Source organism: Plutella xylostella, chromosome 12 (genome assembly GCF_932276165.1).
Source record: "Plutella xylostella chromosome 12, ilPluXylo3.1, whole genome shotgun sequence".
Taxonomy (NCBI): domain Eukaryota; kingdom Metazoa; phylum Arthropoda; class Insecta; order Lepidoptera; family Plutellidae; genus Plutella; species Plutella xylostella.
Window position 1 is genome coordinate 5,990,878 of NC_063992.1, and position 23,779 is coordinate 6,014,656.

The following is a 23,779-nucleotide window of genomic DNA, read 5'->3' on the forward strand; positions in this document are numbered from 1 at the left end:
TGCATTATGTATTGCATGACAACTCCACCACCTACCTTTCCGTAATATTTATAGTGCCATAAAAATATGAAGAATTAACTAATATATAACTCTTCTTAGGTTGTGAAAAAACAATGGATACATAATTATGTGTATTGTACATGTATAAGTATACATTTCATGTATATTACATGAAATGTATACAATTCTTTATACATTTCTCATAAAGTATTATTCATCACCTAACAAACCATATCTGCACCAACAACGACAGTAACATGAATACGTTGAATTAAGGAGTAGAATAAATAGTTCCTGTTTCAAAGAATGTCACCGCATTCGCGTTTCCGAGGCTCTGATTTAAGATTCCTATTTCCAGCCATTCCCGTTCGCTTAGCATCAACTACTTCTACTGCTGTTAACTCCTTGTATTATGCCTCGGTCTTGAAAGGATTCTTAGGCCAAACAGTGCAACATTTTGACGATAATTCGTGTTTTGAAATAAAAGTATGAGTTATGTTTTCAATCCGATTTATCGCATGTCAAAAATAATTCGTAAATACCCATTTCGACAACTAATAAATAATATGACGATTTTTATTAAAATTATTACATAACAATATGTAGGTGTAGGTTAAAAAACTAACATTAAATACACTAAAAAATACTGAAAAATATAATGTAAGTACATTCCCTATTCCATAGAAGGGCAAAGAGTGGGCGAGTAGGAGCTAGTATAAACCGATAGAATGCAAATTCAATTCCTCCATCCTACGATGCAATGGAAATTCAGCCGTCTTCTGAGCAAATAGCATTGGGGTCCAATCTCTTCCTCAGTGTTTTCAAGGGTATATTTCGAGGTGGCGAAGGCATTAATTTGAATCTAGTGTCAATTGCAACTCGAATGGATGATCAACCGAAATGCATTGCTATTTCCGAGTATTGATCAAATCAAATCCCTATTCGGTCCAGTTGATGTGGTTACTAGTAAGTCACTGGCTAGTAGTTAACCTGACTAGTTAACAGGATGACGTAGTAAACGGTTAAAGTTTTGTGAATTAATTGCTACATATCACTGTCTAGAAGAACATGAAGTATTATAAGTAAAGTTACACCTATTAGATGACAGTATTTTTTTGAAACACACTAGAAGATGCAACTGAATTGTGATTTCATACACCGTTAGTGCAACAGTAAAACGCGGCACTTGTTGCGACAAATGCAATAAAATTAGCGTGTCACGACCGAGGCTCCCATTTTATTACACTGTAAATGGCCAACGTTATATTAATGTCATTAAACGTACCTGAAGCAATCATTTTAATTTGCAATTCGCGCGGCTCGAATTTCCTAACAAGTCGGTGCTCGGGTGTTTTATTAGATACAGCGATGAACCGGGATTGTGAGAAGAAAACTGACTGTCGCCGCCCCCGGGCGCGGCGGGGGCACGTGTGGGGCCAGGGAAGCCAAGAGTGAGGCGCAGAACTTGAAGTAATACGTGGGGACATCTCACACACGGCCGTCCGACTCCAAGCTAGACAGAGCTTGTAATATAGGTATCGGACAGTTTATACATATATCTACACAGATAGATAATTATGATATCTTTACAGATACATATTGAAGTTTCCACTATCACACACACTAATTTCCTCTCTTATGAGGGGATTAATGTTAAGTGATGATTTGAGAAGAGATCATGATATCACAAGGTATGATTTCGAATATTGTAATAAGTATTTTTTGGTTATTATCTATGCCTACTCTACGGTAAGTAATTAAGCTCTACGGTATGATTAACTATACATTATTTATTGAATAAATAGAAGTACTATAATATACCCAGTTATTCCAGGACGTACACCGTACAAGTATCGCCAGCTTTGAGGCCACAGCAGAAATGTTTAAGCAAGGTAAATTTAATTTTCAGGAGCCGGTCCCGGTTAGGCGAGTTAATTACATGTAATTACACGAAATATCCTGTACTTGTAGCCTGTCTGATGAGCTCCGGAGTGCGAAGGGGATTCCTTGCGAGTTCATTTGTGAAACGACAAGCTTCAATTGACATGTTCAATTCATTATGAATTGAATACGTAATGTCTAGCCATGAGTTTCTGATTGTAGGTGGCGGTCCCGATTGTTAAATTTTAAACGAGTATTCGTGTATACAATGTAAGCTATTAGCGCTATTTCTTTTTTTAAACGGAAACAATGTGAGTAAGTAGTGGTGGTAACAACAAAGTTTTTTTTTTAAATAACAAGCAAAAACATAATTATGTTTCTTTTTGTAATGACAAGTTTTAATAGTGATTTTCTGTTCTTATCATTATTTGCATTCTACAAACACCAATATTTAATTTATGATCGGCTGCAACCTCCTGCTTCTAGTCTACGATTACACGTATAAAGTTATGAACATTTTACGTTTACGTTGCATTAAATTTCCGTTACTTTCAGCGTATTACCACTGATAAACTTCAAACACGGGCATTACTTGCAAGTTATGCAAGCAAGCCTAACGGTCGGGAAGCACGCGACGACGTCTACTAATGAAAATATTTCCTTTCAAACAGGTTTTAGGGAAAGCCCCACCTGTATTATTAACATTGAAAAATAAGCTCCTTACCACCGAAATATTATGTTAATTTAAAAAAAGGATGCCGAGATGAAAAAAGGCCACGGCGCGAAAAGATACTTAAGTATTACCTACTTTATCTTCCCCATTCCATCATTAAGTATTAAAATAGAATTAAACCTTAGATAGATATTTCCTGACAAACTATGAGCACAAAATATTTACTGCGAAGAATGACCTAATTAAGGCTGTCACTAAAGCTAGAAGAAAATCAGAATCTGTCAAATCTAGTGAGGGGGGTTGAGGTATGCGGGGCGTTCTCCGGACAATGACATGAAATTTTAACATAGTACTCGAAAACATTAAAGTGAAGACATGCCACTTTGTTAAACATATACTAAGTAAGTAATATTGTTTTGTAAGTGATACGAAAATATTTATTTTTATTTGAAAGTATTTTTAATATTTAATCATTAATTATAAAAAGTCGTGCCGGTGCCGATATTTATACAGGTTGTTGCAAAAAGGGTATACTAAACTAAGCCGAAACCTACGTGTGCAGCATGTTATTGATGTTATATGTCTAAAACCATGGAAATGAAATCAGAATGTAAAAATTCGCGTTTTTTTTTCGCGAATTAAGTATAGCCTCACTTGGGGGCAGATTTTAATATAAGAGGGACTACAGGGTGTTGTATTAAAAAAAGTATAGTTAGCCGAAAGGGCGTTACTCTGAATAACTTTTATCCTACGTATTTTTTTATATTCGTGAAAAAAAAAAAACGCTTCTCCATATATTTTTTTTTGGTCACGTGACCTTTTAGTTAGACGACCTGTTTTATTTTGGTGTTTTAAAAGCAGAACAGTAGTTTGCAGAACTCTGCATATACAGGGTGTCCCAAAAGGTTACGTAGCTGGCAAAGGTGGTGATATGGGGTGGTCTGGGTGAGGTATAATATGTACTTAAGTATGTGTATTTTGGATATGATAGAAATAATATTTTTGTTTCTTAAAACCAAAAAAAAATAAAACCTTGTTGCGCTCTTTTGCTCACTGTAAGTACCTACAAATATTGCTGTATTAAAAAAATTGCGGTTTTGTAATAACGATTATAAAAAAAGTTATTTTCAAGTCAAGGAGTCAGTACCTAATTACGATTTCAGTCAACACCAGGTGAACTGAAAAAAAATAGATAGTTCTAATTATTCTATAATCACTTTAGATCGCAAACATTGTAACTCCACTTTTCTCGGCGAAAAGTTAATTAGTGTCAGTTGGTGTCAATTAGGGCATGCAATACCGGAATAATTTTCAATACCGGTATTGAGTTTCGGTATTACTACTTCGGGATTCCGGTACTAATACCGGTATTAGACTTTCTTGTTGTTATAAATGGCAAATATTGTGTTTAAAGGACTATAGGCCAAAATTAAACAAGAAAAGGCAATCAAATTCTGTAATTATAGATATAGATTTCTACGACAATTGAGTAGGTATTAGAGTTAAAATGATAGATTTGAAAAAAAAAATTGGTGTCGGTTTACGCATGGGCAACAGTAGATTTCCAACGGCCAAAAACTACATTAAACTATTGGAAAAAAGTGCGCTTTCATAGTATATAAGAACACAAGGCTAACTATACCTTAATCGCTTTATTTATAGCCTAAAAAGTCCGATTCCGGTATTACTTCAATACCGGTATTAACTTTCAATACTGGTATTGAAAAATACTTATTTTTTTTCCGGGTTCCCGGTATTGCGGTATTGTATGCCCTAGTGTCAATAGAAACGTTTTTTGAATTTACATGTTTTGTTTTACTCTTTATTCGAAAAAAAAAAACTGTATTCCGCATTTTACAATTTGTTTTCCTCTAAACCAGAAACCGTGATTTTTAAACAAGAAAATTTAGTAATTCCCTTTATTCTCATATACAACGTGCGATGTAGTCGAGCGTGAACGAAAACTATGCAATGATAAGCCTTTGTTTTTATTACTACTTTACTGAAATAAAATAACATACTCAACAATGTTAATATTTTTTTTTTTGCAATATTGTAAAATTAAAATCTAATTATTAACATGAATTTCAACTTTTTTTTGACGGCATGATGGCTGCTGCAGCTACGTGCTGTCCAGACCTCCAACCAATCCCACCAGTACTGCAGGTTGCGTCGAATACGAGCCATTCTCTTCGACTTGACAAAACAGGTGCTCCTGGAAGGGCCATAAATCGCACGGCACCCGTACCGTATAGAGGCAACGGACTCCTTTGCAACAGCCTCCCAGATTCCTAAGTAGCCCATGCACTGCATGGCGAGCACAGCTCCAGCTTTTCGTAATGAATCCTTGGGATGTCAGCCCTCTAGGAACGCGGTTACTATTTTTAAGCTAAGAGCTAGTTCTCATCCTGCTCCGACAGTGAACGAACGCAAAGTATTGTACCCACTATCGATCACGCATTTCGGATACCAAACTGACTGTCCAAAAGGTCGAGACCGTACCACTACGTACTACAGAGGTATGACTCGTTCGAAGAGCTTGTCAGGCTCTTACAGCAGTTAGATGTGTCGGTCAACGGAAAGATAATCTACAGGCCTGCTTTATTTATTTAGGAGCACTAATGTGGCCTCCTTTCAGTCATTGAGAAACTCACTGGCACTCAGGCTGCGGTTCAACAGGAAGATAGACTGTCTAAACAAATCCTTTTTAGGCTAGTTAAAAAAAAACTTTAGGTAGGTAGTATGTTAACTAGAACTACAAATAAAACAGTATATGTGTCTCCTCTTAAAGTTGGTCACGAGGAGTTACGATGATTACGATCTGAGGTGACGCTGACGATATACAAGGTGTTGCAAAATGGGTATAAAGCTAAGCCAAAAGTGGATTTAGGGGTCATTCTGATCCACTTTTCTTCAACAATTTTGAAAATTCACAAAATAAAACCTTTTACAAAGAAACTTATTCGATCACGTGACTTTTTACTATAAAGACCGAATTTATTTTTCGAGAATTTCCAAAACTAGTAGAACAAAAGTTGTTCAGAATAACTCCCTGAGTCACCGCCTGTTGGCATAGTATAATCTTTTTGCAACATCCTATATAGGTAATATCAGGTTTACCTGGGCCTGTAGAGTGAGGTTTGACCTGGCAAGGGGAGTCACAATAGATCTTTTAGGTTGCAGTGGCGAATGGGCACTGGTTTCCCTGCCCTTTTCTATAACTATAACTATATGTAATTTTATGGCAATTCAATAATGGTATGACATTTACATATTTGAAAAAATATAATAATAAAAAATATAGGTACATTACCTATAACCCTAATAAAAAAAACTGGTTCAGCCCTTCCTTTAAACTTATAACACCCCTCTATTTCCTTCAGGAGTTCAAAAGCTGTGTTAAATACATATTTTTTATGAGTTTTTTTTAATACTAGACGACCGTATGGCGTAGTAGTTATTGACCCTGACTACTGAGCCGAAGTTCCCGGATTCGATTCCCGGCTGGACCAGATCTTTGTTTAAACACAGATATTTGTTCTCGGGTCTTGGATGTGCCCGTAAAATGGCAATAGGCCCGCCCCCTATTACATTGGGATTTAAACAACACTGGCGAAAAGTGGGTGCAGCAATGCACCTCTGCTTACCCCGCAAGGGAGTACATTAGTACAAGGCGTGAGAGTGTATGTATGTGTGTATATATCTAGATAAAGTCGCACTTAACCGCTTTTTTTGCAAAGCTTGTTAAATACCTTCATAGATTTAAAAAAATATGTACATTTTAGTTCTTCAATTTTTAAAAGTACTTATACTTTTGAACACCCTTTAGTGTACAGACTACCACATCTTAAAATATATATTATAAAAAATTACGGTTTTTGGTTTCAAATAATACAAATTGAGAACTAAATTTTCAACACCCTGTATATTGTGTAGCTTACCTAGCATACACAACCGTTAAAATAAAATAAAGTTAAATTATTACCCCTCAGAATATAAACAGGCTCGCGCTTTGGCATACTGTATTGACCGTATAGTTCTTATTCGGAGAATCTAATAAGTGTCATTATGTATAATGTTTACCTTTATCTATGCATCTGTAACTCTATAGTAAAAAATGTAAACAAATCGAAAAGGCGAAATGTTTTCTAAGAATTTTCGGCTTTTCTCCATCTAAAATGTTTAGAAAATTAACTTTTCATAGCAAATGCATGCATATGTATTATAATATTTGCAGTCATCATTTGTTGATTTAATCAGTTTTTGTGAAATATTTGATTAAAAATAAAATGGCGTGGGTATCGCTCCTAACAGGCCGCCACCAGGGCGACGACTGAAGAAATCTGAAATCTGTCACGGCGTCATCATTTTTAAACCGGAATTTATTAGTTTTTTGCAAAAAAAGTTGACTTCTGGTCCATTAAATCCAACTCTTTAAGGTAACTTTGTTAAGAATTTAATTACCTACACATACATATAAGATTCCATGAAAATGGGCCCTCTGATTTCGAGGGTTTTTTCATAATAAGTCGAAAAATGGCAAAAGACATGGTCTGTTTGCAATTTTTTTTAACATACTTATTATAATCCTGCACCAATTTCTAAGCAACTAACATGTTGAGTATACCCTCTGCTACAATATATATTTTTCTCAAAGTGATAGAAGCTACCGTTTTTCCAATCTAATCAAGTATATCAAACCGACTTTAGCATTTTAGGTTTCGTAATCCCCTTAAATAGTCATGATTAGGCAACTTATTAATCTGGACAACTAGGACAGAACTAGCAGGCTTGTAATATCAGATATTTCTGCAGACAAACACGGGCAAGCTTATACCAGCCAGGCCCTTATCTCGACCAGGCCCTGTGGCATAGGCCCGTTATCGATTTCGATAAACATGCTGAACTGGCGACGTTGTACACCAATCACAGCTTCGTATTTAAAGCGCGATAATATAGTGCACCCGCACTAGGCTAGCGTGGTGGACTAGGCCTAAACCCTTCCTTCATTGGAAGGAGATCCGTGCCCCAGCAGTGGGGAAGTGATGGGTCGTGATGATGATGATGATAAATATAGTGACAGCGAAGACAGGGCGCATAAAAGATATTCAAAACTTATTCTAGATACAATAGGTTTTAGGTATAATGTGAGTGAAGCGACATCATATTCGCTCTCACGCCACCTCGCCGCATGTGTAATGAGAGACTGCGCCGGAAGATGAAACGCTGGGCTATTCTCAACTCGACGACGACGCCCATCATATTAATTGGCTAGCTTTCGCCGGAGCTTAACTGAAAACCATTGGCTACTTTTACCCTGCAATTTTCACCTGGAAAATCTTTACATAAAATAACGTTTATTTGAGAACAGACCAGGTTTTCATTATCCATTTACACATATAGGTTTATAAAAGCTACATATATACCTGCATAGATTGGAAAATGATGTTACAGAATCTAAAAAGATGCTCTGAAAGTTCTGAATGCTTCAGGTCTTATTAGGACTATAATAAGTGTGACTATAGCATATGACCAAAAAATTATCGACCTATGACAAAAAACGATTATGCGAGCACGTAAAATGGCACGTAAAGCAAATAGGAAAATCCTGTATGTAAATCCAAGTTGTAAGAAATCATTGCGTTTTCGCGATTGGAATATACCGGAAACCGGAAAGCCGCCGGGAAGGAGACACATAAATAAACATAAGTTAGAGATTGTGTGTACTGAATAATAATACGAATACATAATAATAATAAAACGCCCATACATATTTGGTTTCGAAAGCTTACGGTACTATAGTATGTTTTTTTAACAAAAGAGGACTGAGTCTGTGTCTTGCACATTTCCGATTGGCAGAGTGAGAGATAAGTCATTTTTAGGTCCAATAGCAACAAAGTTATTAATTACGTGGATTACGTGGACTAATAGCAACGCAGTAAAAAGATTCGGTACTCGTCTGTTAAATAAAATAGAGTAAGTATAGGCCGAAAATAAGCGACTGTTCGCGAAAGTTCTGGACAATTACGCCTGCAATGTATTTTAAATTACTGATGATGATGACACACCACGCTCAAAATTACGTCGCCCTATACATACTTACCCTTAAAAATTCATGAGTCATGGAACTTAGATCGCGTATTTTCGGCCTAGTGTTCTTAGGCTCAGATTCACACTTGAGTAAATCTACAAAAACATGAACTTATGACCTACTCAACGATAATTCAACCAGTCACAGCGCTGCATTCCGTACGCAAACTTTACTTATCTTGATGTTCTTGGCTGTGAAACTGACAGTTGGATATTTTTATACTGCAGCCTTTACAAAAAATGTGATCTTGGTTGAGTTCTGCTCTTGTGGGTGGCAGACCCTTCTTAGAGCTAGGACGGGCCTGCCTTCGACTCCAGGGGTTTTCTTATTCTGGTTCAGGGCCATTTATGTCTATGTAATAATAATATGTATTTGTATATATATGGCCTATGTATCGTCAACAAGGATGGGTACGGAATAACCTTCTTTAAAATGCCTAGATTGTCTAATATTATTATATCATGTTTTATCGAAATCGCTTCAGTCGTACAAAAGTTTATGCTCTCATTTGTCGTTGTTGCGTGGTCTTGGCGTTTAGTAAGATTTTATGCTCGTAAAACTTTTGTAGATAAAATAATATAATTTTTAAATAATATAATGAAAAGTGTAGAATGAGTTCTATAAAATCTACATAAAATAATATCCATGGAACCTAAATATTGTTGAACTTTGTCCTTTAGAGTTGCTAAGTATTTTTTAATAACGGTAGCAGCTTACGTTTATATAAAATGACTTTGTACAAAAGTTACACTCAAAAACTTTACTCATTATTTATTTTTAAATTATGTTGTGAGCCCAGCCCACAGAAAATATTCAAAATGACCTTTAACCTTAAAAATATACCTACTATTATATATTACACTCGTGATTTGAATTCTCTCTCTCTCTCTCTCTCTCTCTCTCAGCCTTCCGTAGTCCACTGTTGGACATAGGCCTCTCCTAACGATCGCCACCCCAAACGGTCACCCGCCATCTGCATCCAGCGGCTTCCCGCTACCTTCCGCAGATCATCAGACCAACGGGTTGGGGGGCGACCGACACGCCGTTTGCCGACACGGGGTCTCCACTCCAGAACCTTTCTACTCCAGCGGTCGTCGGCTCTGCGGGCTACGTGGCCAGCCCATTGCCATTTCAGCGTGCTAATCCTTTTGGCTATGTCGGTAACTTTAGTTCTCCTGCGGATTTCTTCATTACGAATCCTATCTCGCAGGGACACGCCTAACATAGCCATGATTTGAATTGATTGAATTGAATTTATTAGGTAGTATTGTTAATTAGAAAAACACGACTTTATTAACTTTGTGATCTATCTTCTAACATGGCGTCTTTGTAATAATTAAGGTTAATCTGACCAACGCCAAAAGTGATCAAATGTGATATCTAATTTATTGAGATATGGTCGTAGAGACCGAGCAACCATACACTAGCGTAGCTTTTCATTAGGCCCCGCACGAGAGCAGAACTATAAACTCGAAACAATGTCTATGAAAGCGAACATGCAGAACAACTAATAAGCACTTTGTAGGATAAACTTTCAGTAGAAAATGTGTTGCCTCTGTCCAATTAATACTTTAGTTTATAACTTCTCGCGAAGTGCAAATAACGCTCACATCCGGGGCGGCAGCGGGGCGGCAGCGGGCCGGCAGCGGGCGGCAGCGGCCGTGCGACGGCGGTCGACTAAATTAAATTCATTTCGAATTGTGGATAAATTAGTAGGTTTCGCACATATCTGACGTTGAAGTTAGCTCATACGCTGGGACTGTATTGTATGTGTTTGTTCGTCGCCATTTGTTGTAAGCCAAATTAGCTTATCGTAGAGGTATATTGTGTCATATACTGTGCATGTGCTACAGATTTAGTAAGTAATGAATATAAATATTCATTACGAATAATGCAAATTTTTCAAACTTTTCTGAGGGTGGGTTTGATTAAATATAATAACTTGTATAGTTATTATGTATAAGTAAGTATATCTCTGTGTTTCGTTTTAAGTAGATAAACTTCTCTCCTCTCAGCCTATCGCACTACCAACCACTTTCTCAACATCACCAAAGGTTAACTGGTAGAGAATGCTACTAGCATTAAGTTCGCCTTTGTACAATGTTTTTTATGTGCAATAAAGAATTTATAATAATTAAAAAGATACAACACACTCTTAATTTTTATATTTAAAATCTCGTTCTACAAAATATAACCTCAGATCCCTAATTAGACTCAGTATGTTCATTACATACAATTAAGTTCAAACCTTTTCACTATTTGGACACATGTACATTATCATTAACCAATGAGAAGTTTCTCATTTGTCGTCAAAATAGCGACTGAAGTGTGACAATAGAACGTAAACTAACCACTCGTCCGTAGCTCGAAAACATCAGGTTGTCACCACAAAATAGCTGCGTGTGGTTGCCGCGTCTTTATTAATGCAAACCATGGGTCAGCAGTAAAATGCTTACAGACCGGATGATTTAACCAGAATCACTTTAGCCGTCGCTCTGCCGAGGCGCAAGTGTATAAAATAGCCGCCAGCACGGATAAATCGCCCATAATTTTATTACTGAACCCTTTTCCGGCAACTTTTGGGGCGAACTGAATAAGATTTGTGTTACAGCACTTCTCTGCAGTTCACCGTGGAAGATGGGGGAAGCGACGCTATCGCGCCTTGTTATCTGATGGGATACGCTGAATGTGCTGTTTATGTTGTACACACAAAAAAAGGATCATTGAATAAAGAAATCATTTTAATGATTTATAAGAAAGTAAGTACTTTGTTTTGCTATCGTTTGGTATGGGCATTTACATTTTACTTACAGGTTTCCTCACAACGGTTTCGGTAAATAACTAACTATTTAAGCCCAGTGTCCATGAGCTCACGTTTAGGACCAGTTCCCGTTTAGGTAATGGTCTAGCGTTTGCTAGTGAGTCATTAGTTAGTACGCAAAGTCCGGTGTCTTGTTAGATGAACGTGTTGAGCATACAGCCTAATTACCCACCGGTCCTACGAGTGTGTATATGTTCATACTCAGATTACTAAAGTATGTAGGTATAGGGTATACCTATTGTTATGAAGTATAAAACTAGGTGCTTTAGGCAAGTACGAGTATATTGTTTTAAACTGATGTTTTTTACTTATATCGAAAAAACTTTGTTTTTGACACGTGTAGAGCACTTATCTAAAACATGAACGCCTAATACGGTTTGTTAAACTGACTAATGGACCATGCGTAATATATTAGTATGAATACCTAATGCTTCTTTCCCAATTCCTGGAATTGAAGAGACATCATTTATATGATGTCAACTGCATATATGTATTTAAAAATGATTTACAAACATTATAAAACCAGAGACAAAAAAAAAATTCGCTTGGCACGTAACTTTGCGGCGTATACCTGTGTGAATGTGACAGGTTCTAGTGATATAATAGAAATATAAATGTTCCTTGGCTGTATAATTGAACGGCTTCCACGCGGAAGGAGATGGTGGTGCGGGGCAGGACCTCAGTTGTCGTCCAAAAAACCATTCCTCGTTCTAGGAAAAATGAATAAATAAGAAAAAAGAGTTTTAGCCACTACAGCGTCCTTTGGCAACTGCCGGTACCTCTCGAAGTCAAAGGAACTCGTTATAATCTAATAGCTTTTAGAGTACCCCCAAGTAGATAAAGGCCTAATTGGATTGAAGAACGGCTTTTACTTAATGCTATTTAAAATTCAACAAATATCTTGTTGAGAACCCTTTGAAATGGCAGAAAATGACAGTTGATGTAGGACAATGTGATTACTTGACGGTACAGGCAGGTCTAGTAGATAATGTAATAGACCATGAATTTATGTGAAATCAACTGAAAACTAAAAAAAAAAACGTTGTGGATTGCGACATTCATTATAATGTTATATTTATTTAAATTGACATCAGTTTAGATCTTTATTTGAAAATTTTTCATCCACATGATAAAATCCAGCATATTAAAAAGAAGACAGTGATTATGTTGATAGATGTTTTGTACTTAAGCTTTTTCACCCGCCCCCCCCCTGTGAAATTTAACAAGTAGATAGCTAAGCTGCATTTTTTTTATTTCATCGCAACATATGTAAATAAAAATGTAGTAACAAAATAATTTTCAGTGTGACCGGGGTTATAACTTCTGCCCAAATAACGTTTATATACATCTGATAAAGTACTAAAGTCTTGATCTAATGGCAATACCTATAGTTACACGAGATAATTTCATTATCGACCTTTTTCAAAGTAAACTTGTACGTTAGGACGTGAGTGCCGAGTTTCTCAATTAGGGTGCTCTGTGGTACTCTTACGAATACCAACTAAGTTTCTGCGCCTTGCTGCAAACCGCAACTCTATCTCGCTGTATTAAACGTAAATGACAGCTCTCGTTAGTTAAATTTGGTCAAGATAGAGTAACCTTCCTGGTACCTTCGTCCACATAGTTCTTACAAAGCTATTACATGTCTATGGAATCGGCATAAAAAAGGGTTTTCGTTGTACACGGATCTTTAATATCCCATTTTTAACCTTAGGGTCAAGGATTATTTATTATTTGCTGTTGTCACGATCACAATTAATATTTCATGTTTCTTCCCAAAGGTCAAAGTAGATATTAATGAAAAGAAAATAAATACCGTATATGAATCTATATAGTATAAAAAGTGCTGCCAACCAACTGCTAGTACTTTAGTTAAATATGAATCACAATGTTCATACCAACTAAACAGATAGAAGAAAGATCTGTCAAGTTTATCCATTTCGCTGTACCTTTAGAGGTAATTCCGTAAAAAACTTGGGTAATGATCTCTTGTACAATCGTAAACAAAATTGTTTCTACGCTCTCGGGAATCCAATAATGTGCCCCGGTACAACTATATAAAAAAAGTTTTCGATGGTAGTTCAGTTCGCGTTTCTTTACGAGCCTCTATTGACGTCATAATGAAACATGTTACGGTAAAAGTTGGAAGTGGCCTAATTCATGAATTTTATTGGTCACACTTGTTGGTCTGACAGGTTCGTGTTTTATTTCTCTATTACACGCTACTTCATGGTATGGGGTGACGTGTGATTTGATTGACTGAGTAAACTAGCTTTATGTTGTTATTGACACGCAGTTTGACCATACTTGGTGTATGGACAACTTTAAATAATCAGGAACACACCTATTTATTAAAATATAATGGAATCAATCTTTAAAAAAATTGCATAACAAATCATGGCTATCTATTTGGCGTTAATATTGATTGACACTAAACTTATCTATGACTCATCGATTCATTTCTTACAGGGTCACAACTCACAGTACAAAAACCCCTAGCTGTTTATTTTTCTCACAATATAATATTTTTAATCGCGTTAGCTACAAAAGAAAAGGTCTGGTGTTTCTCACAGGAATCTTAAGGAAGAGGTAATTTATCTGTTAAGGAGGCCCCATAAATAAATTCTTTCACGTCTCATGAAAATTTTGGTGGCGGCTGTAAAAAGTTCAGGGCTGTTAAACGAATATATAAGTACATGTCTCGCTGGAGACATTGTTTATGACCTCCGTAAACACATTATTATTCCAGATTTTACACAATTTATGTAACATTTAGGGTGAGTGTACCAATATCATGATTCTGTATGAACTTGTATAAAACTACTATTGTTTATGCGAGCTTTTCTATGTCTTAAAATGTTTTGATTATTGTGTTATTAATATTAATAAATAATGTATCTCTTACAGACATTTAAGATCCATAACAATATTAAGGTAACTACTTTAATTGTTTTAGTGAGTTGTGATTTTAAATGCAAATCATATTATATTACAACGTACATACTAAATAATTTATCATTAAAGTTAGTGAGATATCGAGAATATTGGAACAAATAACGCTTTCTGGTTTTAAAATAATACTCGTGAATAATGTATGAATTAGAATTTGAATATTTATACTCTTTAAAATCAATAACAGATATCATAGATGTGGGGAATAAATAAATTTTGTTAACTTAGAGCTGAATTTTCAATAGTCTGTTAAAAGTTATGGAATTATTAGTACGATTTAATAACGTTAATTTACATTTCAAATATTGTCTTCAATTTCAATTCCAAAAGAGTCAAATTAACTCCTAACATAAATTCTATGCAATGTGAATATAAACAATCCACCTAAATATTTGTGATAGAAATAATTAAATTTGAATTTGAATCGACCACGGAAATCTATTGAAGTGCAGGATTTTAAAGTCATTTATCTTTATAAATAGAGGTTATTGAATTATCAAACATGATACTAAACCTATGGCGGGTAGGTTCCTGCTTATCCGCTTCCACTTACTGAGGCACGTTACATAAGGAAAAAACCAAGCTTAAATTTTTTATTAACAACAAGCATTAGGTACTTTTACGAAGTCATATTTCCCAGTACTCGTTAAGAAAACAAACTATACGTTGTGTAACTAATGTGCAATAGAGCATTTACATTTCAGTAGTTTGATCGGTGAGTAAACGCATCGCGAAGCATGCCTCTTGCTACTACAGCGTAGCGGCGTAGCACTGCTACGAGGCACGTAGCGGACTACGCTGCTACGATGTGCGGCGTAGCATATCGTAACACGCGCGCGACGTGTTACAACTCCTTAGCCTCTGGAGTGTAGCGAGTCGTTACGGCTATAGATGACTGTGTATAATTGTACATTTACATACATATATGTATATTATGAACGTTATAAAGCCGGTCCTCTTGGAGGAGTCAAGAAGTCAGTTACTGTTGCATATATAAAATATATAATATTTTGTTGGTTAACTTACCGATCCCCAAGCTAATCTGTATTAGCAACAAGTGCGGGTAGGTGCGGACGAGCGCGCGGCGACTCGGCATCGTGCACAACCACTACACTCACAACAACGCGCTACTGAAATATTATCACTATTATGCTGAAGTAGCACATTTTAACAGCCAACGACCTGAAACAAAATAATTATTTTTATTTTATTACTTTGGAGATAAAAATACGGTTTTGTCTTTACACAATGTGTATCAGTGATTGAATATAGGTAATAATTATGTATCCAATATAAAGTGTAAATGAAACAACTATGCCTTTAAAGAACCCATGTGGTATAGTGGTTTCGGGTTAGTAACTGACTATTGCAAGAGGGCCGTGGGTTCGGTTCTTGACAGGCCCTCACTTTGTTTTCACTCTACATTCCCTCCCTCGTACTCAACATATTGAATGTTATTTACGAGTTATGTCATGTGTTGAGATAATATCAGCCTCCTGTTTTCTGTACAAAGTATTCCTCGAACCTATAAATATATAAAGTAACTTATCCAACTATAACTAGCCTAGTTATCCTACTAGAAACTATCAGCCAGCAGGCGTCTGTTTTTACAGTAACTGGATACGGGGAGCGGCTCCGTGGCACTGGGCGTGTTTACGATCAACACCGACCACCACTTCCCAGGGTAGTTAGTGGACTAGTACGGATATATAGATAGATAATCATTCTTTATTTGTTGAAGAACTAGAGCCGTAAGGTAGTATATTTTGATGGGCACAAACTTCGTACTTAATACTTGAAACAATTTTCACCAGCTTCCAGTTAGTATTATCATGTGATTTAGTATTGAAATGATAAATACATTTTCATCTTCCATATGTATGTGATTTTGGGTCCAGCCAGACTCGTCCCATTCCACACTCGACCCGGCCACACTCGACCCGAATTTCATAATTTCGATAAGGTTCATTTTTGTTTGTATTTTTTTCTTATCGCAAAGTACAGTCGACAGAAAATGTTTATGGATTTCTTAATTGATTGCATATAAAGTGATTATCACTTAAATTTAAGAAATATGTTGACTAAACTAGCCTAAGTTTGACCTCAGTAACAGAGAGAGGTAGTTTACCCTTCTCATTGTTTTAGCCTGAAATAAACGGGTTATCGATAACAATAGTCAAGATTTGGATGGCCTGCATCCATCTCTTTCGCGCACATACTTGTATTGTAATTTATACATTTGATAAGCAAGGGCTACTGTGAAGTAATTATAATTTTATAAACAGCAAACGGATTTTATAAAAAGGATTTTATACATATTTCATTGTAAAGATATTTTGTGTAACTGTGATTTTAGCACACACAATTATTAATAGTTACTTATTTTGTTAATATTTATTATTACTTATTACGTTTATAATTCAAAACATGTGTTACCTACTAATAATGTTTATAGAAAATGATAAAAAAATGATTAAAAGTACAAATTATTACTTTTGTTTGAATTAATCAGCACATAAAACACCTAACTATAATTTCAGTAAAAAAACTCTTGTGGCTGACAGTACATTTCATACATTTCAACAAAAGTACCTAGACCTTATCGTATTTTAGAAATTCGGGTCGAGTGTGGCCGGGTCGAGTGTGGAATGGGACGAGTCTGGCTGGACCCGTGATTTTAATGCACATACTTAACTAGGTATAAATACTGTACAACATACCGTTAATAGTGTACCAATAAACGACCGCAATCTCAAGATTAACACTAAAACAGCTACAATGAAGGCGAAAGAGACAAATTGCCACATAATCTGTACATGGATAAACTCCACTCGTAACAGCCAAGTCGCTTTCTGCCAACTTTTAAAACTTGTAGCTTCTTTTCGGGACCTTATTACACTTATGTGTTTTATGCGACTTTTACGAGGAGATATTTTGACTACGTAACTTAATAATAACTCACTATAATAACTACATTATCTAATTACGTGTGGTATAAAAAAGGCTTATGGTTTAAGCCTTTATCTTTAGGATACAAAAATCTATTAACTCCTTATTGGTATTATTCTAAAATGTATTTTTACATAGTGAAGCGATTTATAGATATGGTAAGAAAAAGTGCGCCATACGTCTAGTTATTACGCTAACTGAGAACGTCCCAGCCTTCCTCCTTTGGCCTATATTACACATTATCGGCTAAGCGATAATAAACCCCCACCCGATAATGAGCTACTTTGTATGTTCCGCGAATATTGTGCGCCCACAATTTTATATTCTTTGCCGGATCTAAAGTTGCCCGGGGTACCCAGCCAGGAAGTTTCAACAGTATAAACTTGAAGATTAAAAGAATTTGCGAGTAGCATATTGCTTAAAGAGACTACAAAGGTTTTACTTTGAGGTTTTATTTAATAATATTATGAATAGTAGCTCCTGTTTCCGGCTGGGTGGGCGGGTTTCGGGAGCGTATTTATAAATAGAATAATAATTTAATCAATTATAAGAGAAACAAGCAAGTTCTCAAGCTGAGGCTCGGTACTCATTAATAATACACATACAAAATTAATCCAGATTTTATCAATAAAAACAGTCGATACAGTGTCACAGCACATCTAAGTTAAATTTCTACGCAACTTTTCCTGAGTATTTGTGCGTCTATTTTGAAGTTATATAATCATACAATACAGACACTGTTTTTAATCGTTTAACACGTTCCTTTGTTACAGGTACACTTACTTTTGTTTTACATTGAAGCCATGCAATCCCGAATGGGATAACACAGTAAACGGAATAATTTTCTACCATTGCGTATCTCCTCCTACGAGCTACGTCGGGAATGTTGGCATATAAAATCTCAATAACCATGGCAGGCTCACAGTGAGGAGCTCCATCTAATCAGCTATGACAACAGGATACAAACCCAATTACTCGACAGACGTAGGCTCTATCAAGGCTGTATCTCAGGCCCGCTGTCTAGAGCGCTTCCTGTTCCTTCGTTATTCTATGATATGCTCTGTCGAGCCTAATACAGGGCGGAATTTAGGCAGCGAGGAAGTCAATGATATTTTAATATAAATATATCTAATATAAAAAGAGTAAGGGTCAGTTTTTAGATCCGTAGTTAACTCAACCATTAGTCTAAAATCGCAACCATAAACCAATTCAACTCTGGTTTTGTATGACACTTGTACTGTGCGTGAGTCATGCATGACATGTAACTTAATTATTGGTTGAAAGTTGACTACGGATCGAAGAACCGGCGCTAGTTAAAGCATGCATTAAAAGTCGACTGACTTCTAAGCTAGTCAATATCACATTGTCATAATAATATACCTATACTTACTTTCACAATTTAATTTTCATAACGTTAAACGCAAAGTTTGAAACAATAATTAATCATTTCAAAACATAAGTACCTGCTTACGTATCATAAAACTTTCCGGTGAATCGTTTCATTTTATAAAGTCTCAAGGAAGGAACTTGTTGCTCAGAATTTCGCTAAAAAGCTTTTTTATTATGAATCAATACTGGTATCATAACAGTATTTACGTATAAAAAATATTTATTCGTAGGTAGGTAGGATATTGCAAGTACCTAATAATAAATTATAATGTATAATCACTATTAATCACCTAGCTATTTTTCACATGCACCATGTTTTTGTATGTTAAATTTTCCTAATTTCCAATAATTATCATTATTTAAAAAAAAATGGTTCACTACTAAATTTTTGTGTTGAACGTAGTTTTATCTCAGTAAAACCATACAGTTACTACTAGTACTAAGCATGCTGAGCGGCAAGGGTGCTCTAATAATAATGTTCCTTTCCGGCTATACCTACTGTGTGAGCGAAGAAACTTAGAGAAAATCGATAGCTAGATGCTACTTGTTGAAGCGGCGCAGAGTTCGAGACCCCACAAGATGTGCTTTTAGGGTTCCCTCTTCACAGTATATCTGAACGTTACGTTTTCTCTTAGGTAATTGATTTCAGGTGCTGTTGAAAACAATCACTTAAGTTTTTGCATTTAGAGAAAAAAAGCAAGGAATGATTATGCTTTTTAAAAAAGGATATTGTAGATCTGATTTTAGAAACTAGTCTAACAATATAATATACAATACAATATGCAATATACAATATACTAATTCTACAATAAAGTTTTTAAATTACTCGTACAATTATGCTGACCCTTGATGTTTATATAGATAAAGTACTGAGTTGCCATTAGCCTTAAATTTTCATCACCCCATAATCGTTCACTGCTGGATGTAGGTCTCAGTCTCACAACTTTCTATTCTTGACCTTCCCCGTCCAAGCCGTGGTGGACCCAGTATCATCAGCAATTGATGATAATAATAATGATTTTTGATTTTGTGCTAGTTATAGTAACTTATTACTTAATGATTAGTTAGATAAAAGCTCACAGTTTTATTTTGAATAATTTTCAGCTATTATTTCGTAGTTGTCCAACAAAAAGTAGGTAAAGAGTAAATTACACGAGCATCGCACAGCTTACGTTCTTTTCCGTTCACAAAGTGGTTTATCCGTCAAAATATGATAAAAATTACCCGCAGAGCTGCACTTTATCACAACTTGTCATTCAAGTTAAATAATTTCCGTGCGCCCATTTTTTCGATGGCAATTACGATAGCGGACGTCGTATAAAAATGAATTTTGTGCACCGGTATTAGGACACAGAATTACGTGTAGAAATTGCTTTGTGAATCTCACTTTGTGTTCCTGCAGTAGTCCATATAAATGACATAGCGAGTAATATGAGCTGACACGATATTCAATTAAAAACGTATCGGCTTGGCCATCGGGAGGGTTGGAGGGGGCATTGTTCGTGTCACTTTACGAGATTTAGGAGGTAATACTAAATTGCAAAACCAAGCGTTGTTAGGCCGCCGGGAGCCCCACTCAATCATGAGGTCAGGGAATTAAATTCTGATAAAGTATGGGTATCTGACCTATTCGAACTTCTATATCGAATCGAGAACCAGACCTCCCTTTGATTATTATCTTTTTCGTGATTAGGTATCTCCTGCCTTTATTTAATTTGAGATAGGTGTTTAATATTATAAAAGGAGGCAGTTTACTGATTTAAAATATTGAAATATTTCGAAAAAAAATAACAACGTCTTTTTTGTCATAGTCAAGTACCTACAGTGATAAATGAAGCGATATAAAGTGATTCTGGCATGAGGATAATGGGAAGTACTCGATCCTAACCCGTCGCCTGCGTAATCGAAGTCTTGTTCCGTAACCAGTTACGGTGCAGGAATATACCCTATTTTCCTGTAATTGATTACTTTACCTTTTTATACAGGTATACAGGATGATATTAAGGGTGAATACCCATGAACTTCATACGTTTATATACAGGGTGTAAGTGTAAAAAGTGGGAAAAACTGAGATGATTATTTTGAACAACCTTTGATCTATCCATTTCAATATTATCATGGTAAACAAATTGATATCACTTTTAACTTTTATATTAAGTAACTAGTTAAAGTGACTAAATTATGATATTTTTAAAACTTTTTTATCCACGTATTATTGTAGTTTGTAATAAACTTTAGGGCCCTTAAATGGCCCTATAAAGTTGTCACAGGGTAAGGTCAGCAGCGATGCGATGGCATCATCGATAGTTCACTTGTTGCCGTCTCCCTATTTCTTTCTTCGTTCCACATTCTCTCTTACGACCTCGTTTGAACAGTAAAAGAAACTAGGTATCTCAGAGGCTTTACATATTAATCTTCCCCTTAAATTTTAAGCTTGTTATTTTTGACGTGGTAATTATTTAACTGATAAAATTTTAAATGACTCTAACTTGGTACAGGCTGATTCAGAAGTCATGAGCAAAATCTCCCAATTGTAAAAAATATATATTTGGGCTCGGTGATATGACCTAATCATAGGTATGATAGGAAAATGATTGAGAGTAACCTTCGTATTTTATGTAACTTATTGAAATGGAAGAAATGAATAGTCATAGTCAGCGACAGACGCTCTTCCTCAGCTGAAGAGAAGTAAACTACATAAAATAGGTATTTCGTAAAAAAGGTGGTCTAGTGAAATAGTCGAATACAAAAATAAATTAGATTGGTTGATTGAGTGCTACGGTGAGCACTGAAGGCAGCAGATTGTAGATAATTCCACTGAACCGCAGGCTTTCAGATACAATCTAGCTGCTAGCTACTAGCTCGGTATACCGGATATACCTGGAGTAGCTAAACCAATGTTTTTAACTATTTAACCTGAGTTATTCAATACATTCTCGCGTTGTAACAGCGATTCGACCAGGGGATTTGTGCACTTTTCCTAATGGATGGTAACTTACCAGGTACGTAGAAGAGAAATTTATATTTTTTTGTACATTAACAGGAAACGTAGTGGGTTTTAGTCACACATAATTAAAGGTATTGGTACTCAACTACTCACACTTGATAGCGTCCCATCATACACGTCAACATTAAAAGTTATCATACAACTTATAAAAAAGAAAAAAAAAAACATGCAAGTAGTAAGCATTATTTTAAATAATGTGCTATCATCCCTGATTGACAATTGTTATTCCTTAAAGCTTAGAATCGCTTGAAGCCTGCCCGCGCGTTCACTACGAACAGACACGCACGCACGACGAGTTGCGCAGGGGATATTGGTTTAAAATCGGGTCAGCATGGATTTTCTGGATGGTAGTACACTATCAAGTGTACTAATGGATTATGGTTTAGATGTACCTGCTTATTATGGTGTTACAACTTAGTTATACGTCACAATTTATGTCAATAGATAATAAAATAAATGAACAATTAACTGGGCCTGCAGAAATCTTATAGATGTGAATTAGTATAAATAATGTAAACACGAGAAAATGACATATTTCACAGTTATATGGTATTGAAATCTATACATGCGGCTTAAAAATACATATCGTACAAAATGCAAATTGCCATGCAGATAAATATTTAAAATATCTTCTGGACTTGTTACCTTTTTTAAATGGTGTTTCAAGTATTATTTTCTCGCCTTAGCTATTTTAAGATGGGCTCTTCTAGAACATTCGAATGATATTGTCTAGAAGAGGGTCGGTAACCTCCATATACATGCTTGGTTTAGCTAATATAATTTATTTAAATGAAGCAACAAGTATTATATCGGCACTTCGCATGATTAACGTTATAACTAGAGTACCTTTTATAGTTAGATACTGATAGCATACGTACATTCAATACGTACTTATAATTTGTAATACACGCGTTAATGGAAAAAAATGCTTGTATCCTGGCTATGTTATAGCACTTATATTATTTCTGTATTATAGTTTGTTGTATCAAGTTTTACTGTGGGATTTACTTTATTGAAAGAAAGAAAAACTTCTCCACTAGATCTTTTTAATGGAAGTTATAATTACTTACCCGAAGTTATAATAACATTTCTCGAAGTTGACACAAGTCTTAAAAGCTCACAACACTAGAGTGGCAATAACCCATCCCACACAGCCATGTAGTGCCTACTCGTAATCGTAAAAGTTAAAGCGTACGAATTGATAAAAGAAAAGTCCGGCGATGTTAGGAATTATTTCACGAAATCACCATTCAGTGGATGTAACAATAACGACCTGTTGAAAATGGACGAAGTTATCGTTCGTCCCGCTCTAGCCCGAGGGCTGTACTATGTCTGTCTCGCTTCGGCGCGGCGGAAACGCGAGACGTCCTTGCGAACCGAGTGGCGGTTAAGTACTGAAGCAAGGCGCCCTCTGAAAGGCTCGAATCCATACAATTCGGCTGGTGTTTTTTGGTCCCTGAATCGTGGCGAATTGAGCTTTAATCCCGGGTAGGAAAGCTTAGATAATATATCAAGTTACAGTGGTAGGACTGGCACCATAACAACTGAGGCCCTCCGCCCACCGGGTACGAATCCTGAATAAAATAGGACGGTAAATAGTAGCGGACACCTGCCCGATTTGGACAATTGAGCTGCAGCGTAACGGAGTCGCATCGGAATCACCCGAATTAAGCTTTGGATTACAGACCAGGAAATATTGCGTTTTCCGTGGTCTTTTCTATCAATATTGCGTTTGGAGTTTGGCAATCGCTCACCGTTGTTAGCTTAGTGATTGGGTAGTTGATTGCTTACTAGAAAGTAGCTTGTAGAAGCTTACTTTGTCTTAGGGTACTTAATTGAACTGAACTAGTGATAAAATAAGTTAAAAAAAAAGATTTGTGAACTGAAATTCAACAGGTAACTTGTATTTTCGTTTTTAAAAGGTATGTGTATACAATAAAATTTGCATTTTTAAATATTACCATACGGCGGGCAGCATTCGGTTGTTATTCGCATATTAATGGAAAATGTTTAAAT

The 23,779-nt window shown here is 35.9% G+C and overlaps 1 protein-coding gene across 1 annotated transcript in view; it reads right to left on the reverse strand.

Moving 5' to 3' along the window:
- LOC105388390 overlaps positions 1 to 23,141 on the reverse strand; it is a 38,209-nt gene extending 15,068 nt beyond the window's left edge. Inside the window, exons 1-2 of the mRNA XM_038119107.2 lie at positions 22,834 to 23,141; positions 15,445 to 15,600 (exon numbers count right to left, since the gene is read on the reverse strand). Coding sequence (XP_037975035.2) covers positions 15,445 to 15,514 — 70 coding nt within the window. The 5' untranslated portion in view covers positions 15,515 to 15,600; positions 22,834 to 23,141. The remainder of the gene's footprint in view (positions 1 to 15,444; positions 15,601 to 22,833) is intronic.
- Positions 23,142 to 23,779: the final 638 nt, after the last annotated feature.